This window comes from Scyliorhinus torazame, chromosome 16 (assembly GCF_047496885.1).
Source record: "Scyliorhinus torazame isolate Kashiwa2021f chromosome 16, sScyTor2.1, whole genome shotgun sequence".
In the NCBI taxonomy this organism is placed as follows: domain Eukaryota; kingdom Metazoa; phylum Chordata; class Chondrichthyes; order Carcharhiniformes; family Scyliorhinidae; genus Scyliorhinus; species Scyliorhinus torazame.
Window position 1 is genome coordinate 78923401 of NC_092722.1, and position 19991 is coordinate 78943391.

The 19991-nt window shown below is 54.0% G+C and overlaps 1 protein-coding gene across 2 annotated transcripts in view; it reads left to right on the top strand.

The window, feature by feature from the left end:
* Positions 1–8846, top strand: part of LOC140392892 (epithelial sodium channel subunit alpha-like) — a 145936-nt gene extending 137090 nt beyond the window's left edge. For both annotated transcript variants that reach the window (XM_072478655.1, XM_072478654.1), the window contains exons 12-13: positions 6636–6711; positions 7463–8846. In XM_072478655.1, the coding sequence (XP_072334756.1) occupies positions 6636–6711; positions 7463–7852 (466 nt within the window). In that variant the 3' untranslated portion in view covers positions 7853–8846. The remainder of the gene's footprint in view (positions 1–6635; positions 6712–7462) is intronic.
* Positions 8847–19991: the final 11145 nt, after the last annotated feature.

A 19991-nucleotide genomic window follows, 5' to 3' on the forward strand; every position in this document is an offset into this window, starting at 1 on the left:
TCAATTGGCCTTCAACCGCATCAAGGTCGACATCATCAAGGCCGCCATGCACGCGGTGGACGAAACCATCCCTTTCCAGGTAGAGAGCGATGCATCAGACATCGCCCTGGCTGCTACCCTCAATCAAGGAGGCAGACCAGTAGCGTTCTCCTCCCGAATCCTCACCGCCTCCGAGGTTCGACACTCTGCAGTCGAAAAGGAGGCGCTGGAGACACTACCTCGCCGGTAGGAGGTTTACCAACGGTCGGTCGCCTATATGTTCGATAACACGCAACGGGGCAAACTAAAAAACGATAACATTTTGAGGTGGAGGATCGAACTCTCCACCTACTCGTACGATATCAAGTATCGTCCAGGGGAGCTCAACGAGCCCCCAGATGCCCTGTCCCGCGGCACATGCGCCAACACGCAGGAGGACCGCCTGCAAGCCATCCACAATGACCTCTGCCACCCGGGGGTTACCCGGCTCATCCATTTCATCAAGTCCCGCAACCTACCTTACTCAACCAAGGAGGTCAAGGCCATGGTCAGGGCCTGCCAAGTCTGTGCGGAGTGCAAACCGCACTTCTATCGGCCAGACAAGGTTCGGCTCGTGAAGGCCTCGGGTCCCTTTGAGCGACTGAGCGTGGACTTCAAGGGGCCCCTCCCGTCCACCAACCGTTATGCCTATTTCCTCACCGTGATCGATGAGTTCTCCCGTTTCCCATTCGCCATTCCCTGCACCGACATGACCTCAGCCACGGTGATTAAGGCACTGCACAGCATCTTCACCCTGTTCGGTTTCCCCGCTTATATCCACAGCGACCGGGGTACATCGTTCATGAGCGATGAACTGCATCAGTATCTGCTCAGCAAAGGCATCGCCTCGAGCAGAACGACCAGTTATAACCCACGGGGAAACGGGCAGGTGGAGAGGGAGAACGCGACCGTGTGGAAGGCTGTCCTTCTGGCCCTGCGGTCGAGAAATCTCCCAACCACCCGCTGGCAGGAGGTCCTACCCGATGCCCTACACTCCATTAGGTCACTCCTCTGCACGGCCACGAATGAGACCCCTCACGACCGATTGTTTCTCTTCCCCAGGAAGTCTACCTCCGGGGTCTCGCTTCCACCTTGGCTGACGGCTCCGGTACCTGTTCTTCTCCGGAGGCACGCGAGGAGCCATAAAACGGACCCCCTAGTTGAAAAGGTCCGACTGCTCCACGCCAAGCCCAGTTACGCCTACGTGGAGTACTCCGACGGCAGGCAAGATACGGTTTCCCTCCGGGATCTGGCACCCGCTGGATCCCCCACCACAGACGCCCCTTCCCGCGCCACTCCCCTGCAGGACCCGTCGCCCCCTACAACACACCCCCTTCCGGCCCTACCACCCGTTGGTGAGCCCCTACCGTGCGCCCCCCCTTTACACACCCCGCCGGTGCCAGCTCCGCTACCCCCGGCCCTGCCTAGTTCCTCTGCCCCGACCCGGACCGAAGCTCCGATCGCTGTGCTCCTGGATGTGCCCTCAACCGGGACGTCCGTGCCCGCCGCACCACCGCCCAAATTGAGGAGGTTGATGAGGACGATCCGGCCACCGAGACGGATGGACCTATGATGGCACTTCACCCCCGCCGGACTCCTTTTTAAACAAGGGGTGAATGTGATGAACGGTTACTGCCTTATCATCATGTAAGGTGATGTCCCCTTTAAGACCGGGCTTGGAACCTTGGGGACTCCGCCTCTGGCTCCGCCCATCTGTGAGCCATACATAAAGGGCGGCCTCATGGGCTGTGTAGCAGTCAGCACTTGTCTCAGCTCTAACATAGTTCTTAGTCTAATAAAGCCTTCTTTACAGTTTAATCTCTAAGCGTCGTTATTGAGGGTACCTCACTATGTCTCTTCCTGTTTCTCCCTGCCTCGCTTTCTCTATCTTTATATCTCTCTCTCTCTGTCTCTCTTCTCTGTCTCTGTCTCACTCGCTCTGTCTCTCTTCTCTCTCTCTGTCGCTCACTCTCTGTTTCTATGTCTCTTTCTTTGACTGTATCTCTCTCTGTCTCTCTCTCTGTCTCTCTTCTTTGTCTCTCTCTCTCTCTCTGTCTCTCTTTCTCCCTGTCTCTCTCTCTCTCTCTCCCCCTGGCTCTCTGTTTCTATGTCTCTTCCTGTTTCTCCTTGCCTCTCTTTCTCTATCTCTCTCTTTGACTGTATCTCTCTCTCTGTCTCTGTCTGTCTCTCTGTGATACACTATCAATTACCACAAAGACGAGAGTAGTGGAATAATCAAGGCTTTATTGTGCCTCCTGTAGCTGGAACCAGAATGGCTGCAGCACAGGAGAGCACACACTTTTATACTCCGCCTACTGGGCGGAGCCAGCAGGCAGGGATTTACCCTTGTACCTCTAATATACGGGCAGTGCCATAATACATGTAATATACTACTGGTAGTGTCTACCACATTCACCCCCTGTTAAAAAAAGAGTCCGGCGGGGATGTGGAAAACATTACAAGTTAAGTCTGTCACGGGCCTTGACCCTCCTCTGCGTTCGCCTCGGTCCTGGTGGTGATGTGGGCGCCGACTTGGTCACCTGCGACTCCGGGAGTGTGTTGTCCTCGTCTTCGTCACTCCTGAGTGGAACCAGTGGGAAGACGGATCCAGTTGGGGTGGGGGCAGCCAGCCAACCCAAGTGCTATTTTTGCGGGCAGAACAAACACCCCCGGCAGCGCTGCCCGGCGCGGAGCCGCTGTTTCCAGGCCCGGTCGGTCGCCGCTGTTTCCAGGCCCGGCATTCCTGCACCCCCCCTCCTCCCCCGTGCGACCCAGGGGCACCGCCATTTTCCTCCTCGCAAGCCACGTGCGGCCCGTGGGCGCCGCCATCTTCTTCTCCACAGGCCACGTGCGGCCCGTGGGCGCCGCCATCTTCTTCTCCACAGGCCACGTGCGGCCCGTGGGCGCCGCCATCTTCTTCTCCACAGACCACGTGCGGCCCATGGGTGGCGCTATCTTTGATGCTGCCCGCCATGTGCGCCCTGTGGTCGCCGCTATCTTCGCCGCCATTTTGGACCCCTGCTCGTCTGGCCGTTCATCGCCTGCCGCTACCTCCACCACCGCTGACCAGCCCGGGACCTCCCAGCATCTGCCGCAGCTCGCCTCTATCACCTTGGATCAGTCCCGCCCTGCAATCTCACGACCGCAACAACGACGGTGAAGATCGATGGGCATGAGACGGCATTTGACTCCGGGAGCACGGAGAGCTTCATCCACCCCACTACGGTAAGGCGCTGCTCCCTTGTGGTATACCCCATCACCCAGAAAATCTCCCTGGCCTCCGGATCCCATTCCGTGGAAATCCGGGGGTACAGCATCGCAACCCTCACCGTCCAAGGAATAGAGTTTAGCAACTTCCGGCTCTACGCCCTCCCCCACCTCTGCGCTGCCCTGTTACTCGGCCTGGACTTCCAGTGCCACCTCCAAAGCTTAACATTAAAATTTGGCGGACCCCTGCCCCCCCTCACCAATTGCGGCCTCACGACCCTTAAGGTCGATCCACCTTCCTTGTTTGCGAACCTCACCCCAGATTGCAAACCCGTCGCCACCAGGAGCAGACGGTACAGTGCCCAGGACAGAACCTTCATCAGGTCGGAGGTCCAGCGGCTGCTGCGGGAAGGTATCATCGAGGCTAGCAACAGCCCCTGGAGAGCTCAAGTAGTGATAGTGAAGACTGGGGAGAAGCACAGGATGGTCATTGACTACAGTCAGACCATCAATCGGTACACGCAGCTCGACGCGTACCCCCTCCCACGCATATCTGACATGGTCAATCAGATTGCATAGTACCAGGTCTTTTCCATATTGGACCTGAAGTCCGCCTACCACCAGCTCCCCATCCGCCCGGAGGACCGCCAATACACTGCGTTCGAAGCAGATGGCCGCCTCTATCACTTCCTTCGGGTTCCCTTCGGCGTCAATAATGGGGTCTCGGTCTTCCAACGGGAGATGGACCGAATGGTTGACCGGTACAGACTGCGGACCACCTTCCCGTACCTGGATAACGTCACCATCTGCGGCCACGATCAGCAGGATCACGACGCTAACCTCCAAAAATTCCTCCAGACCGCCAAACTCCTTAACCTCACGTACAATAAGGATAAATGCGTGTTCCGCACCAACCGCTTAGCCATCCTTGGTTATGTCGTGGAAAATGGAGTTCTCGGGCCCAACCCCGACCGCTTGCGCCCCCTCATGGAACTTTCCCCCCCCCCCACCCCCACTGCCCCAAGGCCCTGAAACGATGCCTGGGGTTTTTCTCCTACTATGCCCAGTGGGTACCTAACTATGCAGACAAGGCCCGCCCACTCATTCAGTCCACAGTTTTTCACCTGACGGCTGAGGCCCGCCAGGCCTTCAACTGCATCAAGGCGGACATCGCCAAGGCCACGGTGCACATGGTCGACAAGTCCCTCCCCTTTCAGGTCAAGAGTGTTGCATCGGACGTAGCTCTGGCTGCCACCCTCAACCAGGCGGGCAGGCCTTCTTTTCCCCACCCTCCATGCCTCCGAAATTCGGCATTCCTCTGTCGAAAAGGAGGCCCAAGCCATTGTGGAAGCTGTGCGGCATTGGAGGCATTACCTGGCCAGCAGGAGATTCACTCTCCTCACTGACCAACGCTCGGTAGCCTTCATGTTCGATAATGCACAGCGGGGTAAGATCAAAAACGACAAGATCTTGAGGTGGAGCATCGCGCTCTCCACCTACAATTATGAGATTTTGTATCGCCCGGAGAAGCTCAATGAGCCCCCTACACCCTATCCCGCGGTACATGTGCCAGCGCACAAGTGGACCGACTCCGGGCTCTCCACTATGACCTCTGCCACCCGGGGGTCACCCGGTTCTTCCATTTTGTCAAGGCCCGCAACCTGCCCTACTCCATTGAGGAGGTCAGGACCGTCACCAGAGACTGCCAGGTCAGCGCGGAGTGCAAGCCGCACTTCTACCGGCCAGATAGAGCGCACCTGGTGAAGGCCTCCTGCCCCTTTGAGCTCCTCAGCATGGACTTGAAAGGGCCCCACCCCTCCACCGACTGCAACACGTACTTTCTGAACATGGTTGATGAGTATTCCAGGTTCCCTTTTGCCATCCCATGTCCCGATATGACTTCTGCCACGGTCATTAAAGCCCTTCACAGCATCTTCACTCTGTTCGGTTTCCCCACCTACATCAACGGTGATCGGGGATCCTCCTTTATGAGCGATGAGCTGCGTCAGTTCCTGCTCAGCAAGAGCATTGCCTCGAGCAGGACGACCAGCTACAACCCCCGGGGAAACGGGCAGGTGTAGAGGGAGACCGGGACGGTCTGGAAGGCCGTCCTGCTGGCCCTGCAGTCTAAAAATCTCCCGGTCTCCCGCTGGCAGGAGGTCCTCCCCGACGCGCTCCACTCCATCCGATCGCTCCTCTGCACCGCCACTAACGAGACCCCTCATGAACGTCTCTTTGCCTTCCCCAGGAGGTCCACCTCCGGGGTCTCGCTCCCAACATGGCTGACAGTTCCTGGACCCGTCCTCCTTCGCAAGCATGTGTGGACCCATAAGTCGGACCCCTTGGTCGAAAGGGTCCACCTCCTACACGCGAACCCGCCTACGCCTACGTGGCACACCCCGACGGGCGCCAGGACACAGTCTCCCTCCGGGACCTGGCACCCGCTGGATCCCCACCCACGGCCCCCTACCTGACACCGCCCCCCCCCCCCCCGGTTGCATCATTCACCCCTGCGCCACACCCCCTCCCCCCAGCGAACCTCACCGCAGCCCCCACCCCAGGAGGATCTGTCCTCCCACTGGTTCCACTCAGGGGTGACGAAGACGAGGACAACACGCTCCCAGAGTCGCAGGTGACCAGGTCGGCGCCCACATCACCACCAGGACTGAGGCGATCGCAGAGGAGGGTCAAGGTCCCCGACAGACTTAACTTGTAATTCTTTTTTTCCACCAGCCCCGCCGGACTCTTTCTTTAATAGGGGGTGAATGTGGTAGTCACCACTAGCAGTATTATATGTATTACGGTAATACACGTATAATAGAGGTACATGGGTAAATCCCTGCCTGCTAGCTCCGCCCAGCAGGCGGAGTATAAATGTGTGTGCTCTCAGATGCTGCAGCCATTCTGGTCCCAGCTACAGGAGGCACCACATCTTTGCTCAATAAAGCCTCGATTATTCCACTACTCTCGTCTTTGTGGTAATTGATAGTGCATCACTCTTTCTGACTCTTTCTCTCTCTCACTCCCTGTCTCTCTCTCTCTCTCTCTCTCTACCTATCTCTCTCTCTCTCTCTCCCCGTCTCTCTTTCTATCTCCGTTTCTCTGTTTTTGTCCCCCTGTCTCTCTCTCTCGCTGTGTCTCTTTCTCTCTCTCTCTGTCTCTCTCCTTCTCTCTCTCTCTGTCTCTCTCCTTCTCTCTCTCTTTCTCTCTCTCACCCTCTCTCTCTCTCTCTCTTCGTTCTGTTTCTCTGTCTCTCTCCCTGTTTTTCCCTGCCTCTCTTTCTCTATCTCTCTTTGTCTCTCTCTCTCTCTGTCTCTTTCTCTTTGTCTCTCTCTCTGTCTGTCTCTCCTCCCCTCCACCTTCTCGCATGTTGTGTTAACCCTCATCCATCCTCTCTTCCTTGCCCTCAGGAAGGAGATTGCCAAACTCAACCTCTTCTTCCGCGAGTTGAACTACAAGACCATGAGTGAGACGCCCGCTCTTCCTGTGAGCCTGATTGCTTTCTACAGCCTGCAGTGCGCCGGCGAAGGGGGGGGTGGGGAGGGGGGGAGGACGAGACATGATCTGTACTCCCGGGGGGTTTGCACGGCACACATTTTTCAAGACCACGCTTGCTGCAGCTTGGGCTGCTGGAAGTGCATGAGTGCAATGGGGACGAAGGCAACCGTATGGAAATGTGTGAGCAATGTGGAAGGTAGTCCCGAAAGCCTTGAGCCGTCTGGAAGGGGCCAAAGTGGGGTGGCACGGTAGCAAAGTGGTTAGCACTGTGGCGTCACAGCGTCATGGTCCCAGGTTCGATTCCTGGCTTGGATGACCGTCAGTGTGGAGTCTGCACGTTCTCCCCGTGTCTGCGTGGGTTTCCTCCGGGTGCTCCAGTTTCCTCCCACAAGTCCCGAAAGACGTGCTGTTAGGTAATTTGGACATTCTGAATTCTCCCTCCGTGTACCAGAACAGGCGCCGGAATGTGGCGACTAGGGGCTTTTCACAGTAACTTCATTGCAGTGTTAATGTAAGCCTACTTGAGACAATAAAGATTATTAAAAGTCCTCCTCCTGCTCCCTTCGTGGTGGGGGTTAAGATGAGTTGATGTCTAACGAGTGTCAGAGTAGAGTGGAAAGGCAGTGTTGGGGTTGGAGGAGTGGTATGGGTTTTGGAGAAGGGGGTTGGGTTCGATGTGTGGGAGAGATGGGAGGAAGCTCCCCTAATAATGGCCTGCCTCTTCTCCTTGCCTCCGCAGATGGTGGTGATGCTCTCTAACTTGGGCAGCCAGTGGAGTTTGTGGTTTGGCTCCTCGGTGCTGTCAGTGGCTGAGATCCTGGAGCTCCTCCTCGACCTGGGGGCCCTGAGTGCCATCCTAGCAGTGCGCAACCTACGCCGGCGTCTCTGGGAGCCCGCCCCCTCCCCTACCCCCCATCCCTCCCCAGAGCATGGCTCACAGCACTGCCACCCGCCCATGCTCCCCCACCCCCCTCAGGATGCCAGTGCCCACCTGGGCTCCTTCGATGCCCTGGCTGACCCTGCCCTGCCCCCCACGTATGACTCACTAGACCGTGACGGGTACGGAGCGGGCCCCGGAGGCTGCCAGGGGCCTGAGGGTGCCCAGGAAGGGGCGGGGACCTTCCTCTGAGGCGGGGCTCCTATAGCTCTGACTGTTCACTACCCACTCCCCAAACTGTGGAATTCATCACACACACACAATCACCCCCCCCCCACCCCACCCCCGCACCCCCACCCTCTCCCCCGCACCCCCACCCTCTCCCCCGCACTCCCCGCGCAAACCGTGGAAGAATTACTCCTGGTTTCGACAAGAAGCAACTGGCAAGATTTTCAGAGAGAAATTTCATCGAGCGAGAGACGAAGAGGGAGAGAGACGCACATCGAGGGACAGAGAGAGTGAGATAGGTAGAGAGACGGAGAGAGACAGACAGAGGGAGAGAGATGGAGAGAGAGAGAGTCAGAGATGTTGTGTTCTCTATTCTGCTTTACCTTGATTCTCAGATGCGTAGTATTGAATAAAGAACACAAAGCTTTGTTAACGAACAAGACTATAACCGTATTACACTACTAACTAAGATTTGTTCACATTCCGAAAGTAGAAGGTTTCTATCTTAAACTATTCTATCTCTAACTAACAGAACATCTCAAGTACACAACTGCTCTCTCTTTTGCCTCACTATCTTCTGTCTGTTCTTCTTCATCATCTTCTGACCCACAAGGCTTAGCCCATCCCTTATATACTTATGGGACTAGCTCCCTCGAGTGGCTGTCTGTATACATTTCATTAACTCTTGCATTGCCTTCATTTATGATTATACCACAAGAGAGAGATGGACATCGAGGGACAAAGACAGTGAGATAGGTAGAGAGAGAAAAAGAGAGAGAGAGACAGAGAGACAAAGGGAGAGAGAGAGACGGAGAGATAGAAGGGGAGAGAGAGATGAAGAGAGACAGACAAAGGGAGAGAGAGAGAGACAGATATAGAGAGAGGGAGGGACAGAGTAAGAGAGAGAGACAACAGAAGGAGAGAGACAGAGAGAGAGAAAGCTAGATGAAAAGACAGAGAGGGAGACAGAGAGAACATTTTTGTAAATTTACATCTTTAATAAAGTTGCTGGAATGAACACTGGTGCTTGTTTTGTTGGGGTTCTGTGTCATGGTGTGTGTGGGAGGGTTGGGGAAAAAGGGGCTGGACTCTTTCTGTGTAACAAAAGGGGCGGCTGGTGTTTGGGAAGTGTTAGAACTCCCCCCCCCCCCCCCCCCCCCCCCCCCCCCCCCCCCACCAGGCCGGGGCTGGAATCAAACCCGGGACCTCAACATCGTGAGACAGCAGTGCTAACCACTGCACCACGGTGTATCATTAAATAAACCCCTGTTCTCTCACTGCTGGCTTCCTCATGTTGCTAAACTGGCGACGAGGGGAATAGCAAACTCCGGACTCACTTCCGGAACCACCTAGACGCCCGGTAATTTGCTATCCCAGGAGGTGGGGACATAAACAGTTCGGAATGCTGCTATTTGGGAGGTTGGACGCCTTTGATCTGGAAGACTGGAACCAGTGAGTGGAGCTCATGAGGTATTTTTTTCCAGGCAGAGGGGGTAGACCGTCAGAAATTCCTCCTCCTGACCGCCTATGGGGCCCAGATTTTTGGGATCATAAAGTGTCTGACTTACCCGGCCGCACCAGACTCCCGAGTCTTTTGATAAGCTGGTTGCTTAGGTTTTAGAACATTATGACCCCAGACCTTCCGTGATTATACAGCGATATAATTTCAATACGGCAGTGTGGTCTCCGGGTGGATCGGTCACTGACTCCTTGACCCGCCTAAGAAGTCTAGCTGAGTATTGCGAGTTTGGGCCGTCCCTCTCCGAAACATTCAGGGATAGGCTAGTGTGCGGCATAAACAACACTGCCACTTAATCTGTTCAGTACGAAGTCTTACAACACCAGGTTAAAGTCCAACAGGTTTGTTTCGATGTCACTAGCTTTCGGAGCGCTGCTCCTTCCTCAGGTGAGTGAAGAGGTATGTTCCAGAAACATATATATAGACAAATTCAAAGATGCCAAACAATGCTTGGAATGCGACCATTAGCAGGTGATTAAATCTTTCCAGATCCAGAGATGGGGTAACCCCAGGTTAAAGAGGTGTGAATTGTGTCAAGCCAGGACAGTTGGTAGGATTTTGCAGGCCAGATGGTGGGGGATGAATACAATGCGACATGAATCCCAGGTCCCGGTTGAGGCCGCACTCATGTGTGCGGAACTTGGTTATAAGTTTCTGCTCGGCGATTCTGCGTTGTCGCGGGTCCTGAAGGCCGTCTTGGAGAACGCTTACCCGGAGATCAGAGGCTGAATGCCCTTGACTGCTGAAGTGTTCCCCGACTGGAAGGGAACATTCCTGCCTGGTGATTGTTGCGCGATGTCCGTTCATTCGTTGTCGCAGCGTCTGCATGGTCTCGCCAATGTACCACGCTTCGGGACATCCTTTCCTGCAGCGTATGAGGTAGACAACGTTGGCCGAGTCGCACGAGTGTGTACCGCGTACCTGGTGGGTGGTGTTCTCACATGTAATAGTGGTATCCATGTCGATGATCTGGCACGTCTTGCAGAGATTGCCATGGCAGGGTTGTGTGGTGTCGTGGTCACTGTTCTGAAGACTGAGTAGTTTGCTGCAAACAATGGTTTGTTTGAGGTTGCGCGGTTGTTTGAAGGCAAGTAGTGGGGGTGTGGGGATGACCTTGGCAAGATGTTCATCGTCATCAATGACGTGTTGAAGGCTGTGAAGAAGATGACGTAGTTTCTCCGGTCCGGGGAAGTACTGGACAACGAAGGGTATTCTGTCGGTTGTGTCCCATGTTTGTCTTCTGAGGAGGTCGGTGCGGTTTTTCTCTGTGGCGCGTTGGAACTGTCGATCGATGAGTCGAGTGCCATATCCCGTTCGTACGAGGGCATCTTTCAACGTTACGCTCCTCCTCGTCTGAGCAGATCCTGTGTATACGGAGAGCTTGTCCATAGGGGATGGCTCCTTTAATGTGTTTAGGGTGGAAGCTGGAGAAGTGGAGCATTGTGTGGTTATCCATGGGTTTGCGGTAAAGCAAAGTGCTGAGGTGACCGTCCTTGATGGAGACGAGTGGGTCCAAGAATGCAACTGATTTTGGAGAGTCGTCCATGGTGAGTCTGATGGTTGGATGGAACTTATTAACGTCATTGTGTAGTCGTTTCAGTGATTCTTCGCCGTGGGTCCAAAGGAAAAAAATGTCATTGATGCATCTGGTGTATAACGTCGGTTGAAGGTCCTGTGCGGTGAGTAGGTCATGTTCAAACTTGTGCATGAAGATATTGGCGTATTGGGGTGCGAATTTGGTCCCCATGGCTGTTCCGTGCGTCTGGATGAAGAACTTGTTGTCGAAGGTGAAGACGTTGTGATCCAGAATGAAGCGGATGAGTTGCAGAATTGCGCCTGGAGATTGGCAGTTGTCGGTGTTGAGTACTGAGGCTGTTGCAGCAATGCCGTCGTCATGGGGGATGCTGGTGTAGAGTGCCGAGACGTCCATTGTGACAAGGAATGTTCCTGGTTCAACTGGTCCATGGTTGCTGAGTTTCTGTAGGAAGCCCGTCGTGTCGCGACAGAAGCTGGGCGTACCTTGTACGATGGGTTTCAAGATGCCCTCGATGTAGCCAGAGAGGTTCTCACACAAGGTCCCATTGCCTGAAACAATAGGGCGGCCTGATGTGTTGGCCTTATGTATTTTCGGAGGCAGTAGGGATCTCCAATGCGGGGAGTACGTGGGATGAGAGCACGTAGGGTGCTCTGAAGATCTGGATCCAAGGTCTTGATCAGTCTGTTAAGTTGGCGTATGTGTTCCTTGGTCGGATCTGCGGGTAACTGTCTGTAGTGTTCTTGGTTGTTCAGTTGTCGGTATACTTCTTTGCAGTAGTCCGTCCTGTTCAGTACGACAGTGGCCCCCCCTTTGTCTGCTGGTTTGATGAAGATGCTGCGGTTGGTCTTGAGAGAGCGGATGGCATTGCGTTGTGCTTGGGTGACGTTCGGGGCTGTCTTGTGAATGCGACTGATGAATCTGGCATCGACGCGACTCCTGACGGCTTGAGCATACATGTCGTGTCTAAGGTAGCGGCCTTCCGGAGGGGTCTAATTCGACTCTTTCCTCTTCGGTTGTCGCACCGCAGATCTCTCGGTCTGCTGTTCCGGTTCATTGGTAGTCTGCTTGGGTTCGCTGTTGGCCTCTTGGGGTCTGTGGAAGAATTCCCGGAGCCTCATTCGCCTGATGAATTCCTCCGTGTCTGCCGCGAGACTGATGGGGTCCATTTTGGTGGAGGTGCAGAAATTGAGCCCTCTGCTGAGGACTTCGATTTCGTCTGGTTGAAGGGTGTAGTCTGACAAGTTGACAATAGATTTCCCTGTATTGTTTTCTACTGTGGCTTGGTTGCTGCCTGTGGTGATGCCAAGTTTCTCAAAGATGGGGTAGCTTTCTGTTCTTGGTGTGCATGCCTTAGACTCGACATGTATGCTCAAGCCGTCAGGAGTCGCGTCAATGCCCGATTCATGAGTCGCATTCACAAGACAGCCCCGAACGTCACCCAAGCACAACGCAATGCCATCCGTGCTCTCAAGACCAACCGCAGCATCTTCATCAAACCAGCAGACAAAGGAGGGGCCACTGTCATACTGAACAGAACGGACTACTGCAAAGAAGTATACCGACAACTGAACAACCAAGAACACTACAGACAGTTACCCGCAGATCCAACCAAGGAACACATACGCCAACTTAACAGACTGATCAAGACCTTGGATCCAGATCTTCAGAGCACCCTACGTGCTCTCATCCCACGTACTCCCCGCATTGGAGGTCTCTACTGCCTCCAAAAAATACATAAGGCCAACACACCAGGCCGCCCTATCGTTTCAGGCAATGGGACCTTGTGTGAGAACCTCTCTGGCTACATCGAGGGCATCTTGAAACCCATCGTACAAGGTACACCCAGCTTCTGTCGCGACACAACGGACTTCCTACAGAAACTCAGCAACCATGGACCAGTTGAACCAGGAACATTCCTTGTCACAATGGACGTCTCGGCACTCTGCACCAGCATCCCCCATGACGACAGCATTGCTGCAACAGCCTCAGTACTCAACACCGACAACTGCCAATCTCCAGGCGCAATTCTGCAACTCATCCGCTTCATTCTGGATCACAACGTCTTCACCTTCGACAACAAGTTCTTCATCCAGACGCACGGAACAGCCATGGGGACCAAATTCGCACCACAATACGCCAACATCTTCATGCACAAGTTTGAACATGACCTACTCACCGCACAGGACCTTCAACCGACGTTATACACCAGATACATCAATGACATTTTTTTCCTTTGGACCCATGGCGAAGAATCACTGAAACGACTACACAATGACGTTAATAAGTTCCATCCAACCATCAGACTCACCATGGACTACTCTCCAAAATCAGTTGCATTCTTGGACACACTCGTCTCCATCAAGGACGGTCACCTCAGCACTTTGCTTTACCGCAAACCCACGGATAACCTCACGATGCTCCACTTCTCCAGCTTCCACCCTAAACACATTAAAGAAGCCATCCCCTATGGACAAGCTCTCCGTATACACAGGATCTGCTCAGACGAGGAGGAGCGTAACAGACATCTACAGACGTTGAAAGATGCCCTCGTACGAACGGGATATGGCACTCGACTCATCGATCGACAGTTCCAACGCGCCACAGCGAAAAACCGCACCGACCTCCTCAGAAGACAAACATGGGACACAACCGACAGAATACCCTTCGTCGTCCAGTACTTCCCCGGAGCGGAGAAACTACGTCATCTTCTTCACAGCCTTCAACACGTCATTGATGAAGATGAACATCCCCACACCCCCACTACTTGACTTCAAACAACCACGCAACCTCAAACAAACCATTGTTTGCAGCAAACTACCCAGCCTTCAGAACAGTGACCACGACACCACACAACCCTGCCATGGCAATCTCTGCAAGACGTGCCAGATCATCGACATGGATACCACTATTACATGTGAGAACAGCACCCACCAGGTACGCGGTACATACTCGTGCGACTCGGCCAACGTTGTCTACCTCATACGCTGCAGGAAAGGATGTCCCAAAGCGTGGTACATTGGCGAGACCATGCAGACGCTGCGACAACGAATGAACGGACATCGTGCGACAATCACCAGGCAGGAATGTTCCCTTTCCAGTCGGGGAACACTTCAGCAGTCAAGGGCATTCAGCCTCTGATCTCCGGGTAAGCGTTCTCCAAGACGGCCTTCAGGACGCGCGACAACGCAGAATCGCCGAGCAGAAACTTATAGCCAAGTTCCACATACATGAGTGCGGCCTCAACCGGGACCTGGGATTCATGTCGCATTACATTCATCCCCCACCATCTGGCCTGCGAAATCCTACCAACTGTCCTGGCTTGACACAATTCACACCTCTTTAACCTGAGGTTACCCCATCTCTGGATCTGTAAAGATTTAATCACCTGCTAATGGTCGCATTCCAAGCATTGTTTGGCATCTTTGAATTTGTCTATATATATGTTTCTGGAACATACCTCTTCATTCACCTGAGGAAGGAGCAGTGCTCCGAAAGCTAGTGACATCGAAACAAACCTGTTGGACTTTAACCTGGTGTTGTAAGACTTCGTACTGTGCTCACCCCAGTCCAACGCCGGCATCTCCACATCATGACTTAATCTGTTGGCAGAGACCACCTTAGATTTAAATCAGGCCATTGAACTGTCCCTGATGTTATGGGGCAGGGCTTAGAAACTCCAAAGTATATCATAGAGTTCACCTGACCTATAACGTTTTGTTGAATTTGGCTAGGATGAGCACAAGAACCTTCATTTGAGGTGTGATTCAACAGTCTTCCTGGACACTTCAATCAAAATAAGCTTTATTCTCAGAACTTAGTTAACATTTCTATAAACACTCAGCAATAATTTTTATCAATTACAAACATAAAGACACCCCACAACTACAGTATATGTATAACACTTAATGAATTCCCCCTTAACTGTTCCAATTTAAGAACAAAATCCCATAAACCAAAAAACCCCTTTCAAGGGCGTGGCCCAGCACTTTGCATTCTCACTTGAATAAGACTGGCTTTCCCTGAGATTCTGACCCCGTCTTACCAGCAGGTTTAAACCCTTCCGGAAAGCAAACTATATCTTTTAAGTTACCAAAACAGCAGATAGCTATAATCAATATTTTTGTTAGCGAATCCAAAAACAGCTCACAGAGCCACAGCCCAGCTCCACCGACACAATGACATCACTGAAGCCATGTGATAAGACAAAAACTTTCTTAAAGGGACACTCACATGACACTTTCCAGCAAGCATACGGAGAAAGGAGTGCAGGAACCGGAGCGGTCCATCGACTATGGTGTCCGTAGTTTGGCCCGCCCTCTGTTTTGAACTCCCACTGCATTAGGGGACGGTGCCAGTATGACCAGACCTCCTCTAAAAGGGCAGCCCCAGAGGTGGTTCCGCAGCTGGGTCAAGCACTTAGGAGCCACCGCTGTCCTGCGGGATACCTCCCTCAGGGTGAAGAGGAGAGCCAGCCACATTGCCAAATGTGTGGTGAGAGGACAGGCGATGGTTAAAGCAATGGCAATTGCAGCGCAGGGAACAGTGTCATGGCAGCCGCTGAGATCACCGCGATCCAGGGCCTTGCATGTGCCCGCCCCCCACCCCACCCTCCCCCAGATGAGGAAAACTGTTCAATGCAGCTGAACTCTGTCATGGTCCCGAAGGTAGCACCAATCTGGATCACAATACAGGTCAATGGTCATCCTGCAGTGATGGAAGTGGACATTGACTCTGTTGTCTCCATCGTCAACCATCGCACATTTCGCCGACTCCATGTGGGGATCATGGCATTGATGTTACGCTCCATCGAAGTGAGATTAGTGACCTTTACCGGCGAGCTTTTCAATATTGTGGGCACCACGGTGACTCCGGTAACTGTGTGCAGCAGTCGGTTTGTCTTTCCTTGGTTGTGGTGCAGGGACCGGAGCCCAATTTGTTGGAATGAGACGGATTACAAGTCCTCAGTTTCAACTGGTTACACGTTTTTTGGATGGGAACCTGTACGACGTATTGGGTAAATACCCCAAAGTCTTCCAGGAGTGTCTGGGCAGGATAATGGGGGCCAAGTCCCATATCTACGTGGATCCTGATGCTCAGCCCCGGTATTTTAGGGTGAGGCCTGTCTCTTATGTACGGCTTGCGAAGTTCGATGCAGAGCTTCAGCGCCTGCATGATCTGGGGGTTATACGCCCGGTGCAGTTTGTGGAATGGGCTACACCTGTGGTGCCGGTAATGAAGCCCGACAAAACTGATCGACTTGGGGACCTCCAATGGTGGCCGTGGACTGAATGGTCCAACATTCTGTGGTTCCCACTCAAGGTGGAGTTTTTCAGACCTTCCTCACCCGAATGTTGTGGTATTTGCGAGCAAAAGGTGTATGCGTTCCCTGGGAAGGTAATACTCCTCTGGTGTGGTTGGTATATGGGTCAGCGGACGAGAAGTGCCACGAGTAAGAGAGAGCAGCTGGAGCATGAAAGTTTTCATGGTGTGGCACAGGTGAAGATGGCAGAGGGCAAGGGGGCAGCGCTGCCTGCCCAGTGGTCAAAGGCGCAGCTGGTGGAGTTTTTGAACAACCAATTCCAGCAGCAGAGGAAAGAGGCATGAGGAGCGGCTGGCCTCACTCAGACGGAGTTGGGGAAGGTGTTGAACAGACTTCACCGATTCTTGGACAAGGAGAAAATTCTGAAGTGGGTGAGGCAGACCAAGAAATGAACCTGGAAAGGGAGTGAGCTGCGGGTGTACCAGGACATGGGTGCGGAGCTGGCGAAGTGGAGGACAGGGTTCAACCAGATAAGAAGGGGGTGAATTTTGGGGTTTTGTGCCGTCCCTGCTTGTGAGTGACACATCATAAACAGGAGTTTTATTTTGACTCACCGGAGGAGGCAATGGTCTTTATGAGGGATCATGGACTGGGAGGCGTGTGAGGACAGTGAACTTTGGAGAGGAGCTTTGTGTTCACTGTGGGGCAGATGGGGTGGGGAGTTGGGAGTGGGTTAGACGGGGGAGCGATGATGGTGTTTGTCGGTGGTTGGGAGGATTGCGGGGGAGGGGTGGACTGGAGGGCTGAGGAGAAGTCAGAAGCCTTGGGCAGGGGCTACCTTGCTAGCTGGGTGGGCTAGTTAATGGGACTGAAGTAGGGGGGTTACCAGGAGGAAGGCATGGTGGGGAGAGGGGGTGGGGGGGTGATGGGAAGGGTTGCGGACATGGGTGTGGTTGGTGTGGCGCAGCTGGGAAAGGAGAGATGGTGGCGGACATCCGAGGGTGGGCCTAGAGGGGCGCGTGACGCGGGCCGGGGCTGGCTAAAAAAGGGGTATGGCTGATCGGCAGGGGAGGGGGTGAGGAGCCCCCCCCCCCCACCCCCCCCGCCCGACCAGGCTGGTCACGTGGAACATGCGAGGGCTGAATGGGCCGGTAAATGGTCGCATGTGTTCGTGCGCCTGAGGAGTCTGAAGGAGACTGGTTTGTGATGGATAAGGCACTGCTGGCAGTGCAGGCCGACGGGGTAGTCAGCGATTGTGGTCTCGGACCACGCACCGCGCTGGGTGGATTAGTGGGTGGTTCAGGGGAAGGCCCAGCGGCCGCAGTGGAGGTTGGAAGTGGGGCTGTTGGGTGTGAGGGGGGGGGGGCTGGTGAACGGGCAGCCATTCGGGGCTATGTGGACTTGACTGAAACGGGGGAGGTCACAGCAGCCATGCTGTGGGGGGCACTTAAGGCTGGTGTTAGGGGGGAATTTATTTCTGTTCGGGCGCACAGGGAGCGGGTGGAGCAGGAGGAGAAGGCAAGGCTCGGAGACGAGATTCTGAGGATGGACCGGAGGTACTTGGTGGCGCCTGGGAAGGGGCTGGAAAGGGAAAGAGAGAGGCTCCAGCTGGAGTTCTGATTAGTGTCCACGGGGAAGGCGGTGGGGCAGTGGCGGAGTACGGGGAGAAGGCGAGCAGGGTGCTGGCCCACCAGTTGAGGACGCAAGCAGTGGCGAGAGAGATGGGTGGGTGAGGGAAGAGAGGGGTAAGGTGGTGACAGACACGGAGGAGGTGATTGGGCCTTTGAAGCCTTCTATAGGGGGCTGTGTGAGTCAAAGCCCCCGATGGGAAGGAGGGTGCAGGGCCTGGGGGCCCCGATTGGAGAGGTAGATGATGGATGGCATGGGGGCGATGCAGACAGGGAAGGCCCCGGGGGCCGGACATGTTCCCAAGAGAGCTTTATAAAACCTTTGGTGCGGAGCTGGGGCGGAGCGGAGCAGCTGCTGCTGCTGAGGACGAACAACAAGGCGAGGGAGGGGGGGGAACACTGTCGCAGGCGTCCGTCTCCCTGATTTTAAAGAAGGATAAGGACCCAGAGCAGTGTGGGTCATACCGTCCAATAGCGCTGCTGAGCATCGATGCGAAGTTGTCGGCGAAGTTCCTAGCATTGCAAATTGAGGACTGTGTGCCGGGGATGATAGGATTGGATTGGATTGGATTTGTTTATTGTCACGTGTACAGAGGTACAGTGAAAAGCATTTTTCTGCGAGCAGCTCAACAGATCATTAAGTACATGAAAATAAAATAAAATAAGATATATAATAGGGCAACACAAGGTACACAATGTAAATACACAGACACCGGCATCGGGTGAAGCATACAGGGTGTAGTGTTAATCAGGTCAGTCCATAAGAGGGTCATTTAGGAGTCTGGTGACAGTGGGGAAGAAGCTGTTTTTGAGTCTGTTCGTGCGTGTTCTCAGACTTCTGTATCTCCTGCCCGATGGAAGAAGTTGGAAGAGTGAGTAAGCCGGGTGGGAGGGATCTTTGATTATGCTGCCCGCTTTCCCCAGGCAGCGGGAGGTGTAGATGGACGGGTTTTGTAAAGGGAAGGCAGTTGTCGGCAAATGTGCGGAGGTTACTTAATTGAGTGGATGTTTGGATGCCCTCGGAGGGGCAGGAGGTAGAAGTAGTGGTGGTAATGGAAGAGGAGAAGGCCTTTGATTGGGTGTAGTGGGTGAACTTGTCGGACGTGCTGGGATGGTTTGGGTTCGGGGAGGGGTTTGTGGATTGGGTCTGGCTGCTGTACAGGGTGCCGGTGGCGAGCGTTTTCTTTTATTACGCTCCTGTATTATCCTATTTTTAAAAATATGTTTATTAAAGTTTTTTAACACAATTTTTCACCCTTACAAACAATAAACACCCCCCCTTGTAACAAAAAAGAAAACGCACATAGCAAGATATATACATGGTAAAACGATATGTTACAGAGCTTTGTACACTGGCACTCACCCGTACATGCCAGTTTCCCAAATCCTTCATGTCTTCTCTTGCTCATCCACCCTCCCCAGGCAAACCCCCCTCCCCCCTCGCTCCCCCCCCCCCCTCACAGGACATCCCCCCCCTTCCCCCCTGTAGCGCACAAAGACTCCGAGAGACGAATAGAGTGAAGTCGATGAGGCTTTATTAAGCGAGACTGTTTTCCCCGCAGTTCAGTAGTAGACTACCTGCGGGGGAGGGCTCCAGGTACTTATACTCCGCCTTCAGGGCGGAGCTAGAGGTCAACGTCCAACCAGGACCCGGGATCTGTCAGCCAATGACATCATGGGTTCACAGTCCTACATGACCCCTAATGCATACTACCACATTCACCCCTTGTTAAAAATGAACCCGGCGGGGTGATGCTTCTCATGGTGGTAAGGGTTTACAAGGCTGGTCCTGGGAGGAAAACTTTCAATATAACAGTATGTACAAGGTTTTTTTTTTGTTTCAACTATTTACAGCAATCGTCAGGAAAAGACAAAATGTTCTCATTAAAAGTCCACATATTGTACTGTTAGATCGACGCCACGAGTCGGTCGGGCGGTCTGGTCGTCCGTGTCGATCGCCTCGGCCCCGGTGGTGGTGGTGCTTGTTCTGGTGTTGTCTTCTCCGGGAGCCTTACGGTCTCAGCTTGGGCTTTATTCCTGGTCGGGCCTGGGAGGAGGACTGATCCTCCTGGTAAGGGGGCGGTGGCGGGATACGGCGGTGGCAGGAAGGGGGGGTTGGGTTGATGGTGTCGGGGGGGGGTGCATGTTGCCGGCAGGCGCCAGATCTCGCAGAGAGACCGTGTCCTGTCGGCCGTCGGGGTACTCCACGTAGGCGTACT